Source organism: Arvicanthis niloticus, chromosome 6, assembly GCF_011762505.2.
Source record: "Arvicanthis niloticus isolate mArvNil1 chromosome 6, mArvNil1.pat.X, whole genome shotgun sequence".
Classification (NCBI taxonomy): Eukaryota; Metazoa; Chordata; class Mammalia; order Rodentia; family Muridae; genus Arvicanthis; species Arvicanthis niloticus.
The window spans coordinates 69,928,074-69,956,025 of NC_047663.1; the positions used below are offsets into that span (position 1 = coordinate 69,928,074).

General features: G+C 43.5%; 1 protein-coding gene across 5 annotated transcripts; it reads right to left on the bottom strand.

The window, feature by feature from the left end:
- Positions 1–956: 956 nt before the first annotated feature.
- Positions 957–25,321, bottom strand: LOC117709925 (zinc finger protein 354A). 5 transcript variants are annotated; one of them, XM_076936895.1, is made up of 6 exons: positions 18,676–18,811; positions 18,131–18,207; positions 17,934–18,016; positions 17,094–17,220; positions 16,516–16,614; positions 957–3,070 (listed from the first exon to the last, which is right to left on the bottom strand). In XM_076936895.1, exons 3-6 carry the CDS (start codon positions 17,964–17,966, stop codon positions 1,608–1,610), a joined length of 1,722 nt encoding a protein of 573 aa, XP_076793010.1. In that variant the 5' UTR covers positions 17,967–18,016; positions 18,131–18,207; positions 18,676–18,811; the 3' UTR covers positions 957–1,607. The 5 variants fall into 5 exon arrangements, with proteins under 5 accessions (XP_076793010.1, XP_076793012.1, XP_034360249.1 ...); XM_076936897.1 differs by lacking the exons at positions 18,131–18,207; positions 18,676–18,811 and adding an exon at positions 25,237–25,321; XM_034504358.2 differs by lacking the exon at positions 18,131–18,207.
- Between the last annotated feature and the right edge of the window lie 2,631 nt (positions 25,322–27,952).

Here is a 27,952-nt window from a genome sequence, read left to right on the forward strand (position 1 = left end):
CTTCTCTCTCCCTGCTTTGAGCACTGAGATATCTTGGAATAAAAGCTTGAAGGAAGCTCAGTAAAGGGTTCCAGGGCAGTAATCACCTGGAGTTCTCTGGTTCTGTTGTATCTCAAATTCAACATCAATTCTCACACTAGTCACTAGAGGGCCACTATAGGACATACAGATACTTGAGACAACAGCGTGGTTACTGGGAACCAAACTTAGGTCCTCTGGAATAGCACTGAGCACCTTGAAGAGCCATTCAGCCCTTCTGATCACTGAGAATAAGAGCCACAAGAAAAGTGTTGATCTCACCAAGCGAGAACAAAAACTACTGTGCATAGGATTGACTCTCCACTAATTAATTCACATGGCCTAGCAATCTTTTATCACCCTGGAATCTAGCATTTCAACCTATAAATTTGGGGGCACACACGTATCTCTAAATAACAGCAAGTTCTTCAGCATTTTCCTACACGTGTTAGATTTGCCATACGTCTTCTGAAGTGGGTTTTTGTGTGTGTGATTAAAATTTATACACACTTAGTAACTCTGACTTTATTTCACACTAAGATTTTAAACTATATGTATACACACACACACACACACACACACACACACACACACAAATGTACAATGTGTGCATTTGTCTGTGAGGACAAAGAGATCAGATTTTCCTGGAGGTAGGGGCGTTTGTGAACCACCTGCTATGGGTACTGGGAGCTGAGGCTGGGTCACTTGAACTGCAGAACACTCTTAACCACTGACCCATTTCTTCAGCTCCCATAATTGCTATTTTTGTACTTAACACATGACCTAGATGACAGCACATGGGTAAAAGGTAGAATTTAGTAGTAAGTGACTTTGAAGAGATCAAAACAACAGCAACAACAAAACCCTCTGGGAACAGGATTAATAACTATGTAGACTATCTCCAATTCACAGTAATACCAGGAGACAAGCTTTTTATTTTTCATTTTTAATAATATCCTCATACATTTGAAATCAGGTCAAGTAACAAATAGATTTCAGAGACTAAGAGGTAGATTACAGTTCATTTAAATCTTTTATTTTGGCTCTTTTTTCTTAAAAATGTGTTGATCCCTTTTGGATGTTATTAAAATGGTATAAAAAATATCACCACAGTAGAGTTTAGTATTTTGCTAATGAGAGGTCCAGCGCACTGCTCTGTTTGCTTAGATACCTATGATTACAACTGTGTTTAGCACACACTGCTGCAGAGAGAAAAGCACCATCTTACAAATACCTTTACAAGGCCTTCAGTTGTGAATTCTTCATTTCAGGTTACTAATCTTTTGAGGTGGAAATCTCCCTAGGTTTGTTCAGGCTGCTTCAGACTCATGGAGTCAAGCAATCCTCATGCTTCAGAGTCCCCAGTAGCTAGGACTACACGTATGAGCCACTGGATCTCAATTCACCTTTTAAAGTGTTGGATAGGTGTAAATATTTTGCAACTACCTGTTAGACAAAATTTATCCATGGAATTTAGTTGACAATAACTAAATGATTATAGGAACCCCATCTTATCTTTATGACATCTCTCAAGCACATATTCTCTGAAGAGCTTTGGTTTAAGGCTTTTACACACGCAAAGTTACTTTTTAAGGGTCCTCATCCACATGAATTTTATAGTGATTGGTAAGGGATGACCTATGGTTGAAAAGTTTCCCACATGTGTTACATTCATAGGGTTTCTCTCCAGTATGAATTCGCTGATGTGCTATACGTGAGGAGCTTTGCCTGAAGGTTTTCCCACAGGTGTTACATTTAAAGGGCTTCTCACCAGTATGAATCCTTCGGTGCTGAATAAGAGCTGAACTTTGACCAAATGACATCCCACATTCCTGACATCGGTAAGGTTTCTCCCCAGTGTGGATTCGCTGATGGTTACTTAGGGATGAGTTACACCTGAACGTTTTCCCACACTCATTACATTTATAGGGTCTTTCTCCGGTGTGCATCCTCTGATGCTGGATCAGAGCTGAACTCTGCCGGAAGGCTTTCCCACACACTTGACATTTACACGGTTTCTCTCCAGTGTGGATTCTTTCGTGAATGATAAGAGTTGAATGGGAACTTAAGGCTTTGCCACACTCATGGCAGTTATACAGCTTCTCTCCTGTGTGAATTATTCGGTGTCTGTTGAGTCTTGAGATAGAAGTGAAGCCTTTCCCGCACTCGCTGCATCTGTAGGGCTTTTCTCCAGTGTGGATTCTTTCATGCTGAATAAGTGATGCACTCTGACTGAAGGCTCTGCCACACTCGCTACATTTGAAAGGTTTCTCTCCAGTGTGGATCCTCTGATGGTAACGAAGGGATGAACTAGACTTAAAGGTGTTGCCACATTCGTTACACAAGTAGGTCTTCTTTCTGGAATGAATTCTCTGGCATCCTGAAAGGGAAGTGGATGCCTTCCTTCCTGGGTTATATTTATGAGGATTTTCTCCAGCGTGGACCTTCTGATGTATAAAAAGACCTGACCTGCGACCAAAGGATTTACCACATTCCTTACATCTGTAGGATTTCTCTACAGTGTGGGTTCTTAGATGTTTATACAGGGACGTACTGAGAGTGAAGGCTTTGCCACACTCTTTACATACGTAAGGCTTCTCTCCAGTATGAGTTATTTGATGTTGAATAAGGGCTGAACTTTGGCTAAAGGCTTTTGAACATTCTTTACATTTAAATAATTTCTCTCCACTATGGTTTTTCTCATGTTTACGAAGAGATGAGGTGTTAATGAAGGTTTTCTCACACATACTACATTTATAGCGTTTATCTGATATGATTCCTGGTGGATTAGACAAATATGATATCTGCTTTTCACAATCTGATGACCCTTTTTCTCTGTGCGACGCTGGGCTCAATTCATTGATTTTATGGCTTCTTTCTATAGTCAAAGTACTCTTATCCCACTTTCCCTCTAATTTGCCTTCATGTATGAAAAGATTTTCTGACTTCATGTTCAAAGGTTCATTTCTTTTAGATTTTCTCACAATCAGTTCCTGAAATGAAGAGCCTTGCGTTTGAGTTGACTTAGTGGTTCTCTGACTGCACTTCAATCCTAGAAAGGGAAAAAAGAAACCAAAGATGTGATATAAAAGTTGACTATTGAGACTAGATATGTAGAGTTGTTGGGAGCCGACTTTAGCAGAAAGCGGCTAGATCAACTTTGCAGCCATCTGGAACCATATACCCTGACGAAAGATTTGGTTTTCAATAGCCTACAACAGCTGAAGCACACTCTGATATCCCACATATTTTGTGTTGCTGTTTACTGCCCCCAGCTGCAAGGTGCACGTGGTGGCCACGCCTGCAAGGTATTGCAGTTCACGTGCTGTCCACGTGCTATCTACGCCATACATGCCTGTAAGGCACACGTGCTATCCACGCCTGCAAGGCATTGCGGTGCACGTGCTGTCCACGCTATAGACGCCTGTAAGGCTTACGTCATATCAACACCTGCAAGGCACGTGGTATCCACGCGCCTACAAGGCACGTGGCAAAAGCCTATAAATAGATCAGAATTCCCTTCAATAAACGAGACTTGATCAGAATCTCTGTCTTGTCTCCATTCTTCGAGTCTCTTCCCCTTTATCCCCACTCTCTCTCTCGCTAGACCCTGACCCTCGGACCGGAACGGGCAGTACGGGCTGCAACAGTTTGGCGTCCAACATCGGGCTCCAGTAAGCGCAACAGTTTGGTGCCCAAGCATGGGGGGTTCGCAACAGTTTGGCGCTCAACGAGAGGCAGCGGGAACGAGAGACCCAGTGAGGGACTTTACGGAAGAAGAATCTGTTGGTTGCCGCAGGAATCTGCCGCATTGAGAAAGGTAAGAAAAATGGGACAAGAAATTAGTCAACCTGAATCCAACTCTCTGTTTTGGTTTGTTTCGAGAAAGGTAATGAAAATGGGACAAGAAATTTGTCAGCTTGAATTCAACTCTCTGTTTTGGTTTTGTTTGCTGCTCACATGTGTTAATTTTCTGCTTTTGTTCTTGAATGCTGTCATTTTGGTTCAAAATAAAAAGAGGCATAAGTTAGAATCCAAAATACAGCCAAAGGTTGATGACAATTTGTCAGAGCCAGATTGTGCTGATCGAGAGGAAGAGGAAGTCAAATTTTATGACGCTGAAATGCCCTTTCCCTATGTGCCTCTACCTCCAAGTGCTCCCCCAATGGAGACAATGGTTGTAGATCCTAAAAAGGAGTTACAGGACAAAATTACTACCCTTAAACAACTGATAGAGTTAGAAAAAGAGTATCAGGGCTTAAGTAACCAGTTACAGAAATTAAGGACAGGGAAGAGGTCTCAAGAGACTAACTGCGAAAATCCCCCGGATTTTCATGTTCCTCAACCTGGTGTCCAAAGGCAGTCCCTATCCTCTAGCTTTAGTTCAGCTACAGATCAGCCAGAGGAGGGAGACACTAAGGCTTTCCCTGTATCAGAGACCAGAGACGCTCAAGGGGTTGCTTGGAGACATCACACAGGGTTTAATTTTCAAATTATTAAAGAATTAAAAAATGCAGTATCTCAATATGGTGCCACTGCTCCTTTTACTCTTGCAATTTTAGAATCTGTTGCAGAGGAGTGGCTAACTCCTAGTGATTGGAATATGTTAGTGAGGGCAGTTCTTAGTGGTGGAGACTATCTTATTTGGAAATCAGAGTATCATGAGAATTGTAAAGAGACAGCTAGGAGAAACATTCAGGCAGGCAATGGTTGGTCCTTTGATGCCTTAGTAGGAGAAGGGCAATTTGCTTCTAGTGATAACCAGATGCAATATGACCCAGGTTTATATGCTCAAATTCAAAATGCAGCCATGAAGGCTTGGCGTAAACTCCCGGTAAAGGGAGACCCTGGTGCATCTTTAACAGCAGTCAGGCAAGGGCCTGATGAACAATTTTCTGACTTTGTTCATCGATTAATGACAACAGCAGGGAGGATTTTTGGCAATGCAGAGGCAGGTGTAGATTATGTGAAACAACTTGCATATGAAAATGCTAATCCTGCCTGCCAAGCGGCCATTAGACCTTATAGGAAAAAGACAGACCTTACGGGATATATCAGACTCTGTTCTGACATAGGTCCCTCTTATCAACAGGGCTTAGCTATGGCAGCTGCTATGCAAGGAAAATCTGTAAGAGATTTTTTGGCAAATAAAGACAGAAAGGCATGTTTTAAATGTGGTAAGCCTGGACACTTTGCAAGAGATTGCAAAGTAGAAAATGAGTTAAGCCAGAGACAGCCCAGAAAACAGCCTGGGCTCTGCCCACGTTGCAAACGTGGAAGGCATTGGGCTAGTCATTGTATGTCTAAAAGAGACGCACAAGGTAACACCCTTTTCTATGATCAGGGAAACGGGAACAGGGGCCAGCTCCAGGCCCCGAACCGACACAAGCCAAAACAGGCTTATGGAGCAGTCAGTGTCCTACCAGCAAACACCAATCCCTTTCTGAACTTAGTCGAGCAACACCAGGAAGCGCAGGACTGGACCTCAGTTCTGCCACCCACACAGTATTAACCCCAGAAATGGGACCTCAGGCTTTACCCACTGGAGTGTTTGGACCACTCTATCCAAATGTGTTTGGCCTGATAGTGGGAAGAAGCAGTACTACTATGCAGGGATTACAAATTTTTCCTGGAGTTATAGATAATGATTATCAGGGTGAGATTAAGGTAATGGCGCAGGCAATTCAGAACATAGTCACCATTCCTACAGGAAAGAGGATAGCTCAACTATTGTTACTTCCATTGTACCCTACTAATCACAAATATAAGAATCCTAAAAGAGGGGATCAAGGTTTTGGTTCCTCTGATGCATACTGGGTACAGCCTATAGTTAAACAAAAACCTATGATGACAATCTGGCTAGATGGAAAGGCATTCCGAGGCTTGGTTGACACAGGAGCTGATGTGACTATCCTAAAACAAAGTGATTGGCCTGCTACCTGGCCTCTGACCCCAACCTTAACCAATTTAAGGGGTATTGGCCAAAGTCAAAATCCACTACAAAGCTCTAAGGTGCTAACGTGGAAAGATAAAGAAGGAAATACAGGAAATATACAACCCTATGTCATCTCAGGCCTTCCCATTAATCTCTGGGGCAGAGATCTGTTATCCCAGTTGGGATTGATTATGTGCAGCCCTAATGAAGTAATCATGGCTCAAATGGTAAACTCTGAGCCTTCCCCAGGCAAAGGATTAGGAAAAGGTGAAGATGAAATTATTCATCCTACTGAAGTTTATGGTAACAATGAAAGAAGAGGCTTGGGGTATTTTTGATGGGGGCTACTGATTCAGCTGCACCCCTAGGACGTTGTGCGGATCCCATCACCTGGAAAGGGGACTCGCCCGTCTGGGTGGATCAGTGGTCCCTAACCACTGAAAAATTACAAGCTGCCTAGTTGCTAGTGCAGGAGCAATTACAGGCAGGGCATTTGGAAGAGAGTAACTCTCCCTGGAACACCCCAATATTTGTCATTAAGAAAAAATCAGGAAAGTGGAGATTGTTGCAAGACTTGAGGGCTGTTAATGCAACCATGATTAAAATGGGAGCCTTACAACCTGGGCTGCCCACACCGGTGGCCATACCTTTAGGTTATTATAAAATAGTTATAGATTTAAAAGACTGTTGGTGGCCATACCTTTAGGTTATTATAAAATAGTTATAGATTTAAAAGACTGTTGGTGTGCCTAAACAGATAAAAACTGACAATGGCCCAGGTTATACAAGCTCCAGTTTCCACCAATTTTGTGAAAGATTGGGAATACTACATAAAACGGGTATTCCATATAATCCACAGGGCCAAGGTATGGTAGAAAGGGCACATCAAACCATTAAATGTCAATTTGAAAAAATTAAAAAGGGGGAATGGTACCCTACCAAGGGATCCCCCAGAAATATCCTTCATCATGCACTCTTCATTTTAAATTTTTTAAATTTGGATTCTGAAGGAAAATCTGCTGCAGATAGATTCTGGCATCCTGATACAAAAAAAAAATTTGCAACAGTCCTCTGGAAAGATCCATTAACTGGAACCTGGAATGGGCCAGACCCAGTGCTTATCTGGGGAAGAGGTTCTGTTTGCATATATTCCCAAACTGCAGATGCTGCACGTTGGCTGCCAGAGAGACTGATTAAACAAATAGACAACAATAACAAATCCAGGGAGGAGAAACCCCCTGAGAAGCGTATTTTTTCTTCACAGGAAACATAAAGATGCTTCACAATTGCCTTCAAATTGGAACAGATCAACGAGTAAACCTGACTTGGGAAGTTATCAGTGCTGAAGAAGATATCACCACCCATATCTCCAGGGTGGCTCTATTGGACTCTTGATTCCCTGACTTATGATTTAGTGGGGAACTAGATTGTTTTAGATTTAGTGGGAATTTAGATTAGGAGAAAACCCACTACCACAGTTACTATAGTTGTTTTTTGGGTTTGAGATTGACTAGAGCAGGAACAGGGATTTCCTTAGTTTTCTTTAGATCAAAGCTATGATCAGTTTTGTATTTATATAGATTTAGATTCTGATATAAGACATTTATAAACAGAATAGAAGAGGCTTACACTTTTTACTCCTCTGATAGAGGGAGTTATGTGTTACCCTTAAAAAAGAGTGTTGCTTTTATATTGACTGTTCAGGCATTGCTAAGTCTCTTGTCTCTTGGGTTAATAAGGTTCAACAAACTGATGGCTTTTGTACGAGATACTATACAAATGAAACCCATACAGGTCCACTATTACAGGCTGAAAGTAGGGGACTCTGAAACCTCTGTCATCAAGACTGATGAGGATTAACCCCTAACTTACGCGCTAAGCCGGATAGTCAGTGATGGGTAAGAGAGCATACCGAGACCCTTGCCCCTAAAAGAAGGGAGGCCTCATCATCCTAAGACAGGAGCTCAACCAATGGCTGTTGAGTATCCAAGGACGGGAAAGGGAGGCTGGGGTCCTTTGTTCCAACCTAGGACAGGCACGGTTTCCGTAAGTTTTCCCAGCCTTCCCTTTTGAAAAAAATTTAAAAAGGGGGACCTGTTGGGAGCCGACTTTAGCAGAAAGCGGCTAGATCAACTTTGCAGCCATCTGGAACCATATACCCTGACGAAAGATTTGGTTTTCAATAGCCTACAACAGCTGAAGCACACTCTGATATCCCACATATTTTGTGTTGCTGTTTACTGCCCCCAGCTGCAAGGTGCACGTGCTGTCCACGTGCTATCTACGCCATACATGCCTGTAAGGCTTACGTCATATCAACACCTGCAAGGCACGTGGTATCCACGCGCCTACAAGGCACGTGGCAAAAGCCTATAAATAGATCAGAATTCCCTTCAATAAACGAGACTTGATCAGAATCTCTGTCTTGTCTCCATTCTTCGCGTCTCTTCCCCTTTATCCCCACTCTCTCTCTCGCTAGACCCTGACCCTCCGGAACGGGCAGTACGGGCTGCAACAGTTTGGCGTCCAACATCGGGCTCCAGTAAGCGCAACATAGAGTGAATAAATACTAATGCTATTTAAATAGAGTCTTGGTGTGTGGTTAAAAACAGAGTGGAACCAAGAATTTCTATAGAAACATAATTAATGGGAACAGAAGTAGAGTGAAGAAAAAAATGAAGCAAACCCATTTCAAGACGGCGATTAAACGAGGACAAGGAATTGGAAAATGTAGTATCTAGAACCCAGAGAACTCATGATAGTCACCTACATTGTCACCCTGCTAAGTATGCCCTCTTTGTTTCCTGCCAACAATATCTGGCAGATTCAATTCAAAAGTTTACTATGAGAATCCTTGTTTGACTCCAAATATACATGGTCCATTCCTCTAGCCAGCATTTCCTATTTTCTTAGACAGAATCTCAATCTCAGCATAGCTGTCCTTGAACTCATGACCTCTTGCTTTAGCCTTTCAAGAGCTGGGATGACAGGTGATCACTTCTGATGTACTGATGTCTTATTGTTCCGTACCTCCCTACATATAACAAGCAGATCAACATGTTCCATCTCTCATAAATCCTCTTGATGGTGTCTCTCATATCTATATCTATATATCTATATCTATATATATCACTTCTTTTTTGATATGGAGTCTCACTATATAGCTTAACTTGACAGATTAGGCTGGCTTGGAACTTGTAGAAATCCTCCTGCCTCTACCTTCTGAGTACTGGAAATATAGGCATGTGTTACCACATCTGGCTTGTGTAGTAATTATTTTCTTATTTATACCTGCCTAATTTGAAGTCAAGTAGTCTTGATTACTTAAACATGAATTTCATATATATTAGTCACAAGTCCTCATGGATCCCTCCTTCTCAAACACAACATAGATGATTAGAGAGATTTCTAAACCAGTTCACCTAAGAAAACATTATTAAATTAATTCTACAGAGGTGCCACAAAACAGGCATAAAGTCAAGAACTGTAAGCTGGAAAGGTAGCCATATCCATGCATCAAGCAAGACAGGTGTTATAATTTGAGTTTGAAATGTCAACTAAAGGCTCATATATTAAAAGCCTCACTACTAGCTGACTGGTTTAGGGTACTAACTGGATCAACAATGGATTCCCAACTTAATGGGATCATAGAGAGTTGGATGAAGTCAGGAAGTGGAGCCTTCTTTGAAGAATAGATTAATGGAAGAATATCTTGTATATCTTATCCCTACTTTTCCCACTGTCAGGAGCCATAATGGGACAAGCTAATAATTACCAGGCGATCATTCTGATATGCTTGCCTTGGATTATTATATAATCTGCGACAAGTGAATCCTTATTCAGCAAGGCTGTAAGGGACTTATTTTAGGAAAAATGTCTGCTATTAATATGCTTTTCCTATTATTATTATTAAACATACGTAACAATCACTAGGCAATAGCACACCCCTTTGAAGCAGATCTCTGCAGATCCATGAAGATGTAATGTCTTGTAGTGATGCTATATAGACAAATATATGACTTCTTAAATCTTAATGATGATCCTATAAGAATTCCTAAAATTATATCAGTGATTATTAAGCTCTTTTATAGTGGGACTGCTATTAGTTCCCTTTCTGATAGTCAAAACTGCAATGAGAACTCTGCCAGTCTCCTGAGTGTCATCAGTTAATTGTCCTTAGATAGTAACCAAACTTTCTCCTGCTCAGAGCACATTCCAAGAGGTTGTAAAACAATTAACCAAAGGTCACTAAAAGGGAACTCACGATTTTATAGGTGCTAGGACAGAAGATTAAATACTGCCTGGGTTTATCTATACAAAACTTCACTAATTTCTTAGTTATAGTTTTAAACCTTCAGTGAACCTGTGGAGCTAGACAGGTGATGGATGTTTAGCCAGATAATTACTCCTAATGAATATGCATGTAAACATTCTGTGTTGTAAACTTCTATTTCAATTTATGACTTGGTTTTCGTGTGAACTTGTGATAAACTTTGTAACATGTGACCATGTACTCTGAAGGATGCATAAGTGCTGAAGACAAAGACAAAGAGAGTAGTAGCTGTGGTAGATGTAGTAGTAGTCGTAGTTGTTTGTCCCTTTCCTTTTCCCCTGCCTAGAATTCTTCACTTAGAATTTTTCCTTTGTTAGAATTTTTTCCTTTTCCTCACTTAGGACCTTTCCACTTTTCCCCTTAGATATCTTTCATAGGAAACTTTTTACACTTAGTAATAAACTCTATAATAACTTCTCTAAGTGTTTTTTCTTCCTGAGACCTCAGACTAGCAGGTTTAGAGCCCAGCAGTTCCTGCTGAGATAGTACAAAGGCTATTTGCCTAATCCTCTGATATTAGGCTACAGGTGTTAACCACCTAAGCCTGCAGTCTTTTACCCTCAGAAGTTTTTAGGACTTTTTAGAAGTTATCATCAGCATTCAGTACAGGTCAGAGAGCCAGAAAGCCCTGAGACCCTCAGACTCTAAAGCCATCACCAGAGTCCTACTCTGTGCCCCTGCCACTACCCTCTCTGGGCCAGGAGGCTCTTGGTACCCCATTTTTTGGAGTACCCTGAGATGAGCAGCTCTCTTCTGCCGTATGCTCACCTACATGATGCCCTGCCTCACCACAGGTCCCGAAGCAAAGCAGCTATGGACTAAATCTGTAAAGCCACACGACAAAATAATTCTCGCCCCCTTTAAATGTTTTCTTTCTGGTATTTGTCACAGCAATGAAGAGTCTAACGTACTGCCTTGGGCCTTCTTATAAAGAAAGGCTCCCTTTCTGATTCTTTGCCCTTACCAGAGTTCTGAGCACTGCAGTCAGGCACTATAAGCATATCTTCCACATAGATAAAATGTGCTGGTTTCGGTAAGAATGGCCTCTGTAGGCTCATGTATTTGAATATCTAGTCACCAGGGAGTAGAAATGTTTGAAATGATTAGGACGTGTGGCATTGTTGAAGGAAGTGTGTCATTAGCAGTGGGCTTTGACATTTCAAAAGCCCATGCTAGGCCTAGTCTGTCTGTCTGTCTGTCTGTCTTCCCCTCTCTTTTCTTGTTACCTGTGAATGAGAATATCTACTCAGCTATTGTTCCAGAACCATGTCTAACTGCATGCTGCCATGCTCCCCACCATGATGATAATGAACTAAACTGAAACTGTAAGCAAGCACCAATTAAATTTATAAGAGTTGTCATGGTCATGGTGTCTCTCCACAGCAATAGAACATTGACTAAGACAGGCCCTAAGATGGCATTCTCTTTCCTATGCATTACTGTCTCTACCACGGTCTCCTAACTAATGCCCTTTGAGTCCTGCCCTCTGATAACTGTCTCCACACAACAACCAGATCATCCTGCCTAAATCCAAATCTTCCTGTGCTGCATGTTCTTTTAAGTTCTCTGTTAGAATGCCAATGATTCGTTGATGAGGTCTAGGTTTCTTCCCACAGTGAAGTGTAAAAGTATAAAAGATTTGTCTCCATCTGCCAACACCTCCCTCCCCTGGCTACCTGTCAGGTATGCAGAATTAGACGGAGTTTCTGGAAAGTCTAGTTTAATTTTACTTGTCTATCATTACATATGCAGAGACTACCCTTCCATTCATACTCACTCACTCACTAGGTGAATACTGTAGCTAAATAATGTTCTGAGTAAGACAAGGGCCCAGCATTGTAGAAACGTACACTTTTATATGTGTGCATGTGGATATGTGTGTGCTTGATAAGCAGAGAGGGTGTAGTGACAAACAAGGAGATAGAAGCCATATGGCTATGTGAAGAGAGTCCTGGGCAAAGCCATCAGGAAAAACAGAAGTACAGTTGACTTCTGGAAGGAGCAAAGACCCTGACCTTGCCTAGAATGTGCTGAACAAAAGTAAAAATGGTAAAAGAGCAAAGTATGGGGTAGAGACAAAGCATGTAAGGCCTTCTCAGTATTGGTGATGGTTGTGGAATTTTAACTAGCATGATAGGATGCCTGGGGAATATGTACTATTTGAGCTGGCAGAGAACAGAGAGAAATGGGGCAGAAGCAAAACCAAATGAAGGTTCTTGGAAGCTGAGGTTGTGTAGGTCAGAAAGGAGTGAAATACACATGAAGTTGCTATCAGGACTGAGATTAATGGCCGAACAGAGTACTGGGAAGGAAAGAAGACAATTACGTTCATGCCTATGAATTCTGAAAGTGAATTATGGCACCAATTATCAAAAAGAGGGAGGAGAGGATGGGAAGCCCTAGGGGGTCTGCTTCAGGTCTATTTGTGATAGTTGAGGGGCTTCAGAGGAAAGTGCAAGGAGCCCTGAAATAGCTGTGTGTTGTTTTAGAGATCTGGGGAAAGGTCAGAGCTGAAGACAGGCATCTGGGAATCATACACATACAAATTCTATTTAAAGCCAAAGACCTGAAAGAAATCAGCAGACTTCTTAAACATTTAAGGAAACTGGGAGATGATGGTATTCCAGGAGCCAGAGAGGAGCAAATGATTGGCTCTGGAAAATACCCCGAAGACTGGGTTTGGTACACAGCTTGCTTCATGTGCTGGAGAGTTTAATGTCAATGTGACACAAGTGAAAGTCATTTGAGAGGATGGAATCTCAATTAAGAAAATGTTTCCTGAGGGAGGGGCCTGGGTAGGGGAGGAGGTGGGGAAGGGAATAAAAGGGATGAGGTGGGGGAGGACAGAGAGAGAGAGAGAGAAAGAGAGAGAGAGACACAGAGAGAGAGAGAGAGAGAGAGAGAGAGAGAGAGAGAGAGAGAGAGAGAGTGTATTGGGATAGACAAATGGATTGGGGGTGGGGGTAGGGGAAACACAGAAATCTAGGACACTGGAAACTCCCAGAAATCCAGACTCCTAGCAGTGCAGGATATGAAACCTGAACCTGCCATCTCCTGTAACCAGGAACCCTTACTTCACTGCTACCCAGGCGATGCCCTCACCTCTAAATTCACAGTGACCTGCACTTTGTGCAGTGCGGTACCTGTTTGTCTCCAGTCTTTCAGCACTTCTGCCTCTGGCAGACCATTCTTATACACTATTTTACCAAGGCAATTTATTTCATTTTAAAAAGATGTTTGTGTATATGTGTGTATGGTCATGTGAGTACAGTGCCTACGGATGCCAGCAGAGGGCACTGGACTATGGACCTGGAGCTATGACTGGATGTAAGCCACTCAATGTAGGTAAAAAGAGTCAAACTCCAGGTCTCAGCAGGAGCAGTAAGCACTCAATCACAGAGCCATCTCTCGAGCCCAAAGCAATTTACTTTCCAAGGCCTTTCTGATTCCTGTTTAGATCGACACTGTGAACTTTTTAGTAGCTCTTCCATAAATTTTATTTTCATCTTTCAATCTCTTATTCCCTGTACACACATGCAGACAGTCATCAAATTCTCTTACATCCCACCAGTAAAGCATCTCTAACAACCAGCACTAATCCAAGTTCAGGATCTTATTCTAGAGGGACCACTGCAATAAACTGTCACTGTTCCTCTGGCCCAAGAGTCTCATCTCTGTGGTACTGTTTTCTCTAAAAACCCCTGCCTCAACACATAAAGCACCCCTCACTACTCCAAAAAGCACTGATTCCTCACTCTGTTAATTTATCAAATTAAAAAAAATACCTAGACTTCAACCTATGCATCATGATCTTAGGTGCAAATGCTCAGATCCTTCCACTGTACTGTGGGCTGTGAGCACCTGCTGAGAAGGGATCTCCCTGGAGTCCAGGCGCATCACGGATGCATGTGCATCTGTAGGCCTCCCACCTCAAGTCCACGTTTGAGAAAAAGAAAGGACGGCCATTCCTTGAGAGGAACAGAGAGGCAGACTTATAATCCTAGTGCTCAGGGGCTGAAGTAGGAGAAGTCAAGAGTTCAATGCCAGCCTGGGCTGCACAGTCAACGCAGAACGGAGCAGGAAGTGGCTCCACTTGGCACTTCACTCCTCAGTCATCCACACAGGTCTCCCAGAGCTGAGGAAGACAAGTGACCATTTCATCAGGTCTTCCAGCCTCTCCCAGGACAGTTCTAAACTTCAGGCTTTCTCTGCTCAGGCTAATTTCTCTCCCTTCAGGCATCCTAACTACCTGTGTTCTGCTTACTCTGGGGTGGCATCTGGCCATTTCTACATAAACAGGGATGTAAAAGCCAACGGGGTGACTGCTGCCTCAGAAATGCTCGCTTAGACTAGAGAAGAAAGGCTCTCACACAATAAAAGGGCTGATAGGGTGGAGTGTCATGTGGCTCTTCTCTAGGCCCAGACTCACAGACTGATCTGAGGGTTCAGATGTGCCCCAGCTCCTCTCCCCTCCTTGCCCTCAGGCTCCCTGACCCAGCTCCAAGCTGCTCTTGACTCCTCAGACTCTTAAATCCTCAGATCAAACCAAGAGATGGGCACCAGGTAAATCTGTTCCCACCAATATCTCCTGGCCTCTTTTCCTTTCTCCTTGGTCAATACTGGCTTCCTCAGTCACCACTCAGCCAGGTGACACTCAAGCGTCACCCGTATCCACACACAGCACTGACTCTAGTGGCTTCTGTCCTGCACTCTCAGAGCACGGTGTCATTTTCATAGTCGTCACTCGACTTTTGCACATGGCTGGCTGTGGGTGTTTGGTTTCTTTATTCCTCTCACTGCACAAGAGCAAGACCCTGCTTTATTCCTATCTACTTCCCCTTCGCTGGGACCTAGACAGAGCTTGTTTGGCATTTATGAAGGGCTGAGCAAGCAGAAGCCCACAGTGGGAGTCTTGATCCACCAGTGAGGGATCTTCACCAACTCATCAGCCCCAAGTTTCTATCACCATGGCAACACCTCTGCTGCATCTCCCTTCAGGTCACTCCAGGTCAGCTCCCAAGGCCTATTCTCTTAACCACCTTGCTAAAATAGTTTCCCAGGATCCTCTTCCCAGCTGGTCAGGTCAAGGGTTCTGACCTTGTTTGTGAGTTCCAACCCATCTATCTTATAGAATCCCCCACCAGAGATCTGTATCCAAGCGCTTCACTTACACTTCAAATGAAAACCATCCCCACCCCAAACTCATCACATGGGGTCTCTCTAGAGCCCAAAGCAGGGGCCTTCATCTAGACCCCACTAGCTCTCCCATCATTCCTAGAGTGGCTCCCTAAGACTGCCTGGCTGGGCCTCAAGTTCAGTCCACCCTCCACGGTGCGTGACACAGCACTTCCTGAATGTAACAGCTCTTTGTAACCATTTAAAGCATTTCATGCAAATAAAGATGCTTTTCTCAGATTCATTTTAAAGGGTACATTGGTGCCTCCTCACCTGTCTCTCTGTGCACACAATTTTCTTTCAACCTCATCTCCACAGTGCTATGAAACCTGCCTCACTCCTTGACACTCTCTGGACCTGTCTATCAGAAGAGGGACATACCACAGTTTCTTCAGCTGTTTAACTATGAGACCTTTGAATTGTTTCTGATTAAAACCAGCTTTCCCAAGAGTACACAGTGGCCATTTGCAGGTCAGATGCTTGCAGCTGCCCACCTGCAGGACACAGCTCTCAGAATAGCATGGAGGCACTTGATACAGGAACCCTCCATAGCCTTCCCACCGTTACCTCCTCCTTCACACGTTGAACTCCAATCTGAGTGAGTTGTTTATCATCCATTAAACACACTGTACTTCTTAAATGAGCTCTGAAGATGAAGCCGTCCTCAGAAACAACCAACAAGAAAAAAGGTCCCAAGAAATTCATTCGGGACATGATCAGGAGAGAATAACAGAGCTGACCCTGATTTCAGTTTCCCTTCCTTGCTCTTATCTAATTCGCAGATAAATTTATTGAGTTGCTTTGTTTTACTTTGCTTCATTTGTGAGTGTGTGTGTGTGTGTGTGTGTGTGTGTGTGTGTGCACATGTGCTCGCTAGGAATTGAACCCAGGACTTTATGTGTACCAGGCAGGTGTTCTTACCACTGAGTTAGTTCCATCACAGCCCCTGACTGAGAACCTGAAGACATTTTTCAACCCATGTTCTAAGCTGCACCGTCTCCTTATTCACCACACTGGGGCCTGCAAAGACTGCCAGGCTTGCACACTCACTCACCGAGAGAGAAGCCTCCAGGGCCTTCTTTCTCCACCTTCCAAGGATCTTCTCCTTGCTGCAGCAGGGAGATCACCTTTGGTTCAGTAAACGGGAATCCTGCTTGGAGACAAAATGGACTCATTAATTAGAAGCCAGATAACCACACAGGACTGAGAAGATCTCTTAAGTTGCAGAAATCAAGCCTTAAATGTTTACCTCACACAGCCCTTTGCAGAAAAAGTACAATGCAGACCTCTATCAAAGATGATGGGAAAGAGGTTCCAGAGATGGAACAAAGTCCTCTGCTGAGAGATGGGCCAAGCAAGTACAGAAGGCCTGCTGCTTGGGAAGATACCTGGACCATGAGCCTTTGCTCTGTATTTCTACCAAGGGAAGCGGTGTTCTCAGGGCCATGCCCTTTCCACAGCACGCGGGCAGTTCCAGGCCTGCTGTGGGAAGTGTGTGTCAATACTTACTTATAAGGACACATTTGTAAGACCTGAAGGCAAAACTCTGCTAAGATTTCACAATGAACTCTTCCTTCAGGGAAGGAGCCGCCGAGGTCTCACTTCTGATCTATGCCCCAGGGAGCACCTTACCCAGCGAGGCCAGGTTGTTATAGTTCTCCAGCATCACCTCACGGTACAGGCTTCTCTGAGAGGGATCCAGCTTCTTCCACTCATCCCGAGTAAAGAGCACGGCCACATCTTCAAATGTCACTGACACCTGTGAGGAACAGGCAACTCGATGGGCTCTGAGTTCAAGTAAGAGACCCTGACTCAACACAGATCTGGAAAGCCATGGGAGAAGCCACCCTATAGCCGCAGGCTTTGACACACATGTGCAGATAGATGCACATCCTCACACATGACCAAGTACATGAGAATATGCATATCACACATACACACACGATAAAAAAAAAAGAAAAAGAAAAAAACTTTAACAAAATTGTACAAGCAAAACATAAAACCCATAAGGTAAAGTGGGTAAAAACAAAACCAACCACCATAGGCTGGGGGAAGGCTCAGGAAGCAACATAGGATTGTCAAGAAGAGAAAACAGAAAGTCAATCTTGGTAAGGGCAGAGAAAGACACAGACAAGTGAGGGAAGCAGGGACAGAAAAAGAAAGAATTTTCTTTATGTATGTGTGTTCTGTTCCAGGGGACCTGGCATGTTACTTGTGGAATTTGTAGGCAGACACCAGACTGGCACCAGGCAACAATAGCCTTTCTATCCAGAAATACAGAAGACTAGAACTGTGAACACGGGGTGTGCCCCCACAGAATCCACCAGCTGTGGAAGGAGGACCAACTCCTCCAAGGAGGGCATGGGCTCTGACACCTGGTGAAGGTTGAACTCTGTGGATAACTGTCGGAAGGAAAACCAAACAAAACCCACTCCTTCCACTGAGAAGTGAAATGGCAAGGTGCTTGCTTACCTGAGACGCCGCTTCCCTTTGCTCAGGAGCCATCTTCTTTCTGTAGGTTCTTCTTCCAAAGATGGGTGAAGATAAAGGAGGATCTGAGGGGGAAAAGAAGAAAGGGGTAGCACCTGTTGCTTCTCACCCCTCAGAAGCAGCAACTTCGAAAGCGTCCCATCAGCTGAGCCTGTCTCTTCTGCCCCTAGACAGGGTACCAGGAGCTGGGGATGAGCATCAGAGAGTTGACAGGTCACCAGTCTTCTTGTCCGTGGATTTCCAGACTCAGGCACCACTGTACTCCAGAACAGAGGGGACTCACTGAGACCCGATGTGAACACCCTTAGACTGTTCACTACATCTCAGCTGGCACTTTCCGGCTCCTTCAGACAGGAAATTAATGCCGGAGTGGCCACAGTAGGGGCGCGTCCGGTTTCACCCTCTCAGATCTAACCACGGGCTGGGACGGTGTTCTTCCTCCCCAACACCTTGTCCACTCAACTGCAATGCTGCTGTCAAGGGATCAATTTCCAGAACACCAGGAAAAAAACTCCAGAAAGGGGACCAGTAGCCCAGGACAAGAGAGCTGCACGGAAAACATAGCCTGGGTTGGCGCTGCCTGGGCGGTGAGGAGCAGGACACTTGGCAGTCAAGGGCCAAGCCACAGGGAGCGCGCGTTCCGGGGAGTTGGGGCGCGCAGGAGGCAAAGCCGAACCCAGCCTAGACCCTGTCTGACGTCGAAAGAGATCAAGCCTTCACTCACCTTCCCCACCCCGGCTCCCGCCTCACATAGGCTCCGAGCCGCCGCGTGTGAGGACTCTGCCCGGGGACCTTGGCCCCGAGCCTGGAGCCACGCCACAGACGCCCTAAGACCCGCGAAGGCTCACGGGGGGTCAGAGCTTGGGGGGGTCTAAGGGTGGTGGCCGCGGAGGCCTCTGGGAAATGTAGTCCACTTTGAGACCCAGGGATTCTGGGATTTGAAGTTCTTCGGTTTGTCTGGGACTCATCTGATGCACAGATTGCTTAGAAGCTGAGAGTGGACACCGGGAACCAAACACCTGTTTGTCAGGTAAATAATAAAAGATGTTGCCGGTTTGTGGAAAGGAAGCTGGCATTAAGTACCCTTTAGAAGCCTTTATTATAAGGTATTAATAGGGCTAAAGAGGTGCTCAACCGTTTAAGAGTCCTTGGGGCTCTTGGTGAGGACCTAGGTTCAGTCCCCACTACCCATATCGCTTGCTCACAATGGCCTGCAGCGCCTGGGTTCCAACATCCCCTTCTGGCCTCTCCCGGCAGTGCATTCCATGCTCATACACACTCATTCATACACACAAATAATAAATGCCTTTAAAGTTCTTCTTTTCCCCCCCGCAAATAAACAGCAGCAGCAGCAGCAACAACAACAACAACAACAACAGCAACAACAACAGGGCAGGGGGTGGTTATTAGAATCAGGCTGAAGGCAGCCACGATGGAGATCTGATGGGCAAAGCTTATCAAAGACCCTTCAGCTCCCAAGGACACGTGAATTCCTTATTCTTACAAGTTTGAGGCAGAAAGTGTTCCACACCACGTGACCTAACCTGTGTGCCAGGAGTCACAAGAAAAGGCAGGAAGGCACTAGATGCAAGCTTATTTATAATCCAAGGCTGTTTGGGGTATCTGTTGGAGCTGGGGTGGCAGCTGAGAGAGGAAGAGAGAGAACTCAGCTCTGTGAGCCTTGTCATGTTACAGCAGGTTGCTTGTATTAACTCTCAGTCCAAAGAGGGAGAGACTGCAGGAATGCGTGGTCTAACTTTTCAGAGTACAAGAGAAAGACAGCTGTAGAGTCTGTGCTCTAACAGTCACGTGACAAGCCCTACTACGAGCCATTTGAAAAACCGTGAATAAAACAAACATCATTATCCTGAAGTACTTTTTTTTTTTTTGTAGAAGGCAAGAACCAGACGATAAGCCAGGAACATAATTAGATAGAGATCTAGAGGATATCTGTAATGAGAAAAACAACAAAAGGAGGGCAAGGCCGAGGAAGGGCAGTCTGGACAGACGGACAGAGGAGAATGAAGCACTGAGTTGACACAACTCGGGAGAGGAGGAACTGTGGAAGTCGTATCTTTGTGGCTGTGACATGCGCTTGAGAAGAATAACTTAAGGGTCTAACTAAAGGGCTAATTTGGAGTCATAGTTTACAAGTTTAAAGTCCTCACCCGGCTGACTCCATTGAGTGTAGGTTCATGGCAAGGCAGAAGAACATCACAGAAGGACACGGAAGAGGAAAACTGTGGAGCTGAAGGCAGCCAGGAAGCAAGGAGGAGCTAACAGGAAGGGGCGGGGCCAATGTGTAGACCCGTCAAACACATCCCTAGAAGCCTTCCTTCTCTAGTCAGGCCCCACACTCTACAGTTCCATAACAACCCAAAATTGGTTGAAAGACTGAGTCCATCAATGGATTAAGTCATTATGTAGCAGCCCCTATGATCGAATCCTCCGTGAATAATATTTAGGAACACAGCCAGATATGTGCTTTACCAGGCTCTTGTGTACGCCTCAAAAGAAATTGACAACCCATAGTAACTAGCACAGAGACATTACAGGAAGAGCCAACGACTAATTGTTTAAGTTAGAAATTTTTATTTATGGGGGCCTGAAAGAAGACTCAGTGGTAAGTCACTCACTGCCAATCCTGGTGACCTGGGTTCAGTTCTAGGAACTCACATAGTGGAAGGAGAGATTGACTCTCACAAGTTGTTCTCTGACCTCCACACATACACTGTGGCACATACACGTTCATATATGCACAATAAATACATGTAAAACATTTTATATTAATTAATTTGTTGGTGGTACTGGAGAATGAACCTGAGCCTCTAGCAGCCTAGGCAAGCACTCTACCACTGAGCCACATCCCCAGCCTGTACAGAGAATCTCTTACAAGCATCATCTGTCAAAACAAAAAACAAAACAACAAAAAAAAAAAAAACAAAAAAACCCTATAGCCAATGATCTGAGGCAGGAAATAAGAGGCGGGACACTGGCAGGAAGAGAGAGGATTCTGGGAACTAGTGAGAGAATAAAAGGAGATACTGAGAGAGACAATGAAGAAACGTGAAGGAAGAAGCAGGCTGGGACTAACAGGTAACTAACTAAGTGGTACACATAGACTAGTTTGAATGGGTTAAATAAGTTACAAACTAGTCAGGGAATGAGCCAAAGCAATGGCCTAAGCATTTAATAATTAGTCCCAGAGTTGTCATTTTAGGAGCAGGGAATAGAAGAAAAATACAGGTTTTTTTAAATGCCAGCCCTCTTGAACTCACTCTGCAAAAGATGGCCTTGAACTTTGAATTCTTTTGCCTCAGACTTCTAGATAGCTGAAATAACAGACTCTCCTAGGTCAGGCTAGTAAGTATTTTCAGTCACAAGAAAATGATATGAATGCCCACCCAGCCCCAAAACTTTCTTGGTGCCACAGAGCAGAAATTAGTGGTTATGGTTTTGATTCTTATAACAGCACTGAGAAGCCAAGCTCAACCTGTCACTATTCACTTCTACTTCTGTTACAATTGAAGCCACAATGTATTTGTTGCAGCTTGGTAACTTTTAAAGCTCTGAACTGAGGCTTATTTGTTTCAATGCATTCAACTAAAATTTTATTGCTAATAGTTAATGTTATTTTAAAGTATTCTTTTTTATTCTATCAACATCCTTGAAGTTATATCTTTGAAGATTGTTTTCTTCAGTTTCTTGAAACAGAATTGCTTGGATCAAAGACTGCTAAACCCTAAGGTGTCTGGCATTGGTCTGATACTGTGTATACAAATGCTAAATTCTAAACACCAAGATCTGGTTGCCTTCAGATGAATCAATTTTCACATACACCGACCTTTGTTGTGTAAACCTTGCTCCCCAATCTAAAGTTATTGTTTAAATAAAAATGGCTATAGCCAATCACTGGGGAGAATAGAGGTAGACAGGATTTCAGTTACTTGGTTGGGGGTATGGAGGGGGGAATCACAAGGAGAGAGAGAACCAGAGAAAAAGAGAGAGAATAGGAGAAGGAGAGAGAGGAGGAGGCCACCATTAGATGGGATGGACCATGAGCATGTGGTCAGGAGAAGTCTACTCTGAGGACAGGCTGATGGATCAAAAAAGCAGCTGGAGTGAGACCAAGCAAGTAACTTGGGGAGCATAGCTGGGAATTAGCCAGTTTAGCATATATAAAAATAGATTATGATAATCACCCAGGAATTGTGCTAAGCTGATTAACATAAATGATAGCCTCAATTATTGGGAGGCTTGTTGGCTTAGGTTTTTTCAAAACCTACTTTAATGAGGGTTCTTAAATGCTTCAGCCTTTCCTTTAGGCCACCACTCACTAGAGGTAGTGGAAAAGAAAGGTTAATAGGAAACAGGGGTTGTGAACCTGTTTAGAAATAGTTCTTTGGGGCTATTCTAATCTTTGTTGTCAGTAGTCCAGTCCTCTAGCAAAACACCAAAATGAATCAGCAGTGGCAGTCCAACCCACTGGGAAATCACCACTCATGAATCAGCAATGGCAGTTCAATCTAGAAGAATCCATGAGGCTCTGCCAATTGGCCCAAGTCCACTGAAATGAAGAGAAGCCACCACACTATCCTGGGAAGTTCTTTGGCTAGCTACTTTCTATGCAGTCACAACAAGTGAAGATCAGCAACATGGTGCAAGGGTGAACCAATGCCAGCACCTCCTCACACATACTTACATTTTTTCTAAACATCTCACATCCTCTCATATGTCTGCTTCAGCAAAACATCCTTTCACCTGTCTGCCCCAGCAAAACATCATATGACATAACTGAGTTTCCAAAGAAGCCAGACATTTCCACTTAAGAGGCTGGCTGGGTCATAATAAGAATTAATAGAGTTAATTAAAAGCATTTATGACAACTCTGAGGCATTGAGTCTGGGGCCTAGTTATCCCCTGGGAGAATTTACAATCCAAATTCTCATTATTGGTTGATGACCATATGTGTCTGATGCCAGTACCTACTTAGGATTTTCTTTCAGTCTTTTCTGTATTTAGGAGAGCTGTGCTTTGCTTGCTTGCTTGCTTGTTTGTTTGATATGTAGTTTTGAAATTTGTGAAATTATACATAACAAAGGAAAATGTTATGGCATTATGATCTTGATCCCTCTGCCTTAGTCTCTGGAGTGTTAGGAGCACAGGGGACAGCCGCCAAACCTCCCTTAGGACTGTTTTCTTTGCAGTATTTTGGATTTGAGTTGGTGGTGAGAACTGAATTACACAGAAATAGACTCCTGAGTCTTCAGAGGATCCATATACTTAGTGGACTGTTGACAGACACATGACAGAGTTACAATGAGGCTCAGGAAAGGCTGACCTGATAGAACCAGCTCTGTCGATAGAGGGTCAGGAGTGATGCCTGTACCCTACTGGGATGGTTTGTATATGCTCGGCCCAGGGAGTGTCACTATTAGAAGGTGTGGCTCTGCTGGAGTAGGTGTGGCTCTGCTGGAGTAAGTGTGGCCTTGTTGAAGTAGTCGTGTCACTGTGGGTGTGGGCTTTAAGACCCTCATCCTAGCTGCTCAGAAGCGAATATTCTGCCAGCAGTCTCCAGATGAAGATGTAGAACTCTCAGCTCCTCCTGAACCGTGCCTGCCTGGATGACATGTTCCTACCTGATGATAATGGACTGAACCTCTTAACCTGTAAGCCAGCCCCAATTAAATGTCCTTTATAAGACTTGCACTGGTAATGGTATCTGTTCACAGCAGTAAAACCCTAACTAAAACACCAACATACAGACTAGACGATGTCACAGTTCTTGGGGCACTGGGCTGGTATGCAGTGTGGTTTTCCCTGAGGAGGAAATGGTCAGTTTCAGCCTGAGAATTACTCCAGTCCCACTAACATACCTTAAAACCAGGACTCGGGAGGACCAAACTCCTTCAAAACAATTTGACTGCATCCTAGAAGAAAATGCCGTCTTGTGTGTAGCCATATAAAAACACCCCAGAACCCCAAAAGTTAACATTACACAGGTTCCCTTCCCAACTCCCATGCCTAACATCAATTCCAGAGGCTTTGACACCATCTGCTGGCCTCTCTTGATACTGTACTTCCATGGTACATATACAAAAGTGTCAGGAAAACACGTGAACACATAAAATAAAAGTAAATATTTTTTAAGAAGCTAGTAAAGGAACATAAAATTGAACAGTAATAATAAAAAGGACTAAAAACAAAGTAAAAAAATAATGAAATAGAAAACAAAAATTAACTTCAGTGTTGCTGGTATATATTTATATATAACATATCTGGATTTACAAACAAGCAAACCATAGGGCAAAAAAGAGAAGAAAAACAGTCTGAAAAAAAAAACTGTTTCTAACCAAGTTCAATGGTGGACAGATGATGAAGCTATGAGTAGAAGATAAATAACTATTATAATCTTAATTAAAATATGAATTCATAATGACTGCAATGATAATGTAAGACAATATCAAAAAGGTAATTTCATCAATGATGGAAATATTAGGGAAAATCAGATTGGAACATGAAAAAAGGAGCCCATGGTAACATAAAGGAAGAATGTTTAAATTACATTATCTGTTTATGAGCACATGTGCACTTGTACACCACCACGCATGTCTCTGTGTGGAGGTCTCTCTGTGTGTATGGCGAGGTCCTGGAATCGGACATCCGGCTTAGTGTCAAGTGTCTTCAGTTATTGAAGCATCTTGCTGGCCTGAAAGTTTTAAATGGATTCCTCAGTACCCTTGGCAGAACTGAGGAGAGAAGTGATGAATTTGGAAATTGCCAAAGAAAGGGAAAAGACTCTAAGAACAAAGCAGTAAAACAGAAAACAACTGGGCTCCAGCCCCACCAGAGAGACTGATTTAACAACTTCTGGCACAGAAAGCCCAGCGAATGCCCCAGAAACCAGCAAGAAGTCCTAGGAGCTCTGGGAGTGCAGCTGCTGCAGGGGCTACGGCATGCTCCTGAAGCGGTAAGTCTTTAAATTGCTTTGAGCTCCAGATGAGTGGTCCTGTGTTTTACGCTGTCCCAGATGTTCTGGATCTTGGATGGAAACACACACACACACACACAGAGAGAGAGAGAGAGAGAGAGAGAGAGAGAGAGCCTTTATATTTTAATATGCCTTAGCTAGCTCAATGGCTGGGCCACTTCCAAACCTCCCTGTGGCTAACACACTCCCCTCTGGTATTCTTGAGTTATTACTTTCTAAAATCTATACTTTATTTCTGCTACCCAAGGCCCAATTCGAGAGTGGCCCCTTGGGCCTCTTTTCCCTGATTCTTACATGGTTGGTTCTCTGTCTTCCACAGCTCTGATGTTTGTATCCTCTTCCTTCCTTCTGCCCTGACGATTCTCCTCTCCCTGTCCTATGTTTCCTTTCCAGGAATCCTCAAAGTCCCGCCTCTGTCCCACTGCCTATTGGCCGCTGACTCTTTATTGACCAATCAACAAACCAACTGTTGGCAGGGACCCACAGGGGACGTTCAAATTCCCATGTAAGCACGAATCAAATCCCCAACATTCTCCTCCTACATACCCCCACCCCAGTAACCAGGAAAAGACACTCAACTGAGGCTTTTCTCTTGAGAGGGAAAGAACAAAATGGAACCTACACCCTGTAGCTTTCTCCCAGTACCCAATGTTTATAGGCTGAAGACTGCTTCCCTACAGAGACTGCACCTAACAAGAATAGCCAAACCTGCCTCCTTGTTCAGTTGTATAAAACACTGCCTTGTGTATGTGTATGTAGCCAAGGTGTATGCCAGCTGTATACAATAACCCTACTGTCATGGTTTGACACAGCCTTCACCCCAACCCCCTGAACAGCTGTAGCCATTCTGTTCCACGCCTGCCAGCTATTTCATATTGTTGCTGTAACATGCCTGCCAGTCATTGACACAGAGAAGTGACTTGGCTCAAGGACATGCTGGCCATATACCCTGTTTTGTTCTGTATGTTCTGCATGAGGTTTGCTAATCTTAAGAAATTCCACAAAGCTTTATGTAGGACCCATCAAATCAAAGGTCAGTGTGAACTGTTTTGTCTAAAATAGCTTGAGTCAGAGCTGACCACCAGGCAGCCCTTCCTGCACCTGCATGTGAGCTCACTGTGTTTCTGTGGAGGACACTGAAGGATGCTATGAATAAGCCAAAAAGTTATGATTATAATACTCGTGCTCTGTTATCCCAATGTTCTGAAATTCCCCTGTTCACCACCCATACACTACCCCCTTTACCTTACTCAGGACCAATCAGCTTAAAGGTTAGCTGATAATACTTTACCTAGTAAGCCACCTTCTCCCCTCCTTGCCCTTTAAACTTTTGAACCTAGTTTTTCCTATAAAAAGTCTACTCTGAGAGCAGACTACTGCCACAGTTAGGTTTTTCCTTCTTGTGGACCTGGACATCCAGTATTACAGTGTGCATTCAATAAACTAACTGTTCTTGGTTAACTGAGATTGGTGTATGTATGGTTTGTGTGGCAATTTCCTGGACCCCAAGACCCACCCACCTCTGTGCTCAGAGAGCCTAAACTAGCAGCTTTTATACATCTGTCATTTCTCCATCTCGTTACTGCCCCAGTCAGGTCAAGTCCATGGAGCCATGCAAGGACACGCAGCCACACAAGGACACAGCATGGCCTTAGTAGGGACAGAACGACATAGTTCCTGCCCCTGGGACAGAGCCAGAAGGCGTGGGCCTCCATGAGTGCCACAGCTACTGTGGGTGTAAGTTTTATTTGTATAATAATGCATATATTTTCATATTCCTCTGAGGAATGTCCTCCCTGTTAACATTAATGACTCCATGATAATCAGAGACAGCAGGAGTCCAGGAGGCAAAGGTGTGGCTAATGTTTCAGAAAAATGGTAAATGCTGAGCCCTTCAGGACAGCCCTAAAGGCTGTGGGAAAGAACTCTAAAAACATGAGTTTGAAAATATATAATTTCTCAACTATGAAAAATATAAAGATGCAATATGAATTGTGTAAGTGCCTTCACAGACCTAAAGGAACAGAGGCGGTTGCCCTATAATCCAGCTTGTCAGAGTCACTAAGGAAGTAGATTAAGAGATTTAGGGAGTGGTGATGGTAGGGCAAGATCCCACCCAACTAATTTGTTGTTGTTGTTTATGCTTACAAATGAAGACAGACTCCTGAGTTCTGGGTCAGCCTAGAACAGAGCTAATTTATGTCCACATGTGATCAGAATGGTAATCTCAGGACAAGGTCCCACCCAGCTAAGTTTACAAAGGCAGGCAGATCTCTGAATTCTTTTGTAGTGTTAAATAAAGAAAATAACAATATATATGCTGTCCTTTCCCTAAGAGTCAAGCGGCTAAGGTCTTAGAAGGCTAATTCATGGGATGGTCAAGAGGGAACCTAGAATAAATAACTGAACTGATATGTAAATAAAAAAACCGGGGCTTTTGGTCTGCATGAGATGAGCTAGCAGAAAGAGATAGCAGTTCTTCTTTAGATTCTTTTTTCTATCAAGAGCTGAGCTGTCTGGAAATCTCTAGAGAGAAAACACAGCTCTTCAAGATTTTTGTTTTAGCAGGATTTCTGGTTTTAGTTGGAAAAAAATCTATGGAGGGCAAACACAGCTTTTAAAAAGAATTTTTAATAGCTCTTTTAGAATTTTTTTCCAACAGGACTTCTGACCTTGGTCTTTTAGACGTTTTCTAGCAGCTATAGAGAAGGCTGTCTGAAGAACAAACACGGCTCTTTTAGAATTTTTTTTCTGGATTTCTGATTTTGATCAGAAAACCCAAGAATTACTTTAGAATTTTTCTAACAGGATTTTTGACTTGGTCAGAAGATCTAAGAATTTTTTTTAACATTTTTTTTTTTTTTAACTTTGGTCAGAAAACCAAATGAGCTATCCAGAGAGCTTTTGGAAGTTTTACTAGCAGAGAGCTGTCTGGAGCAGAAAGCTAGGTGTCTCAACCATCGAGTTCTTAGAGTAGCAAGAAAAAGATGTCTAGAGCAGGACAGAACAC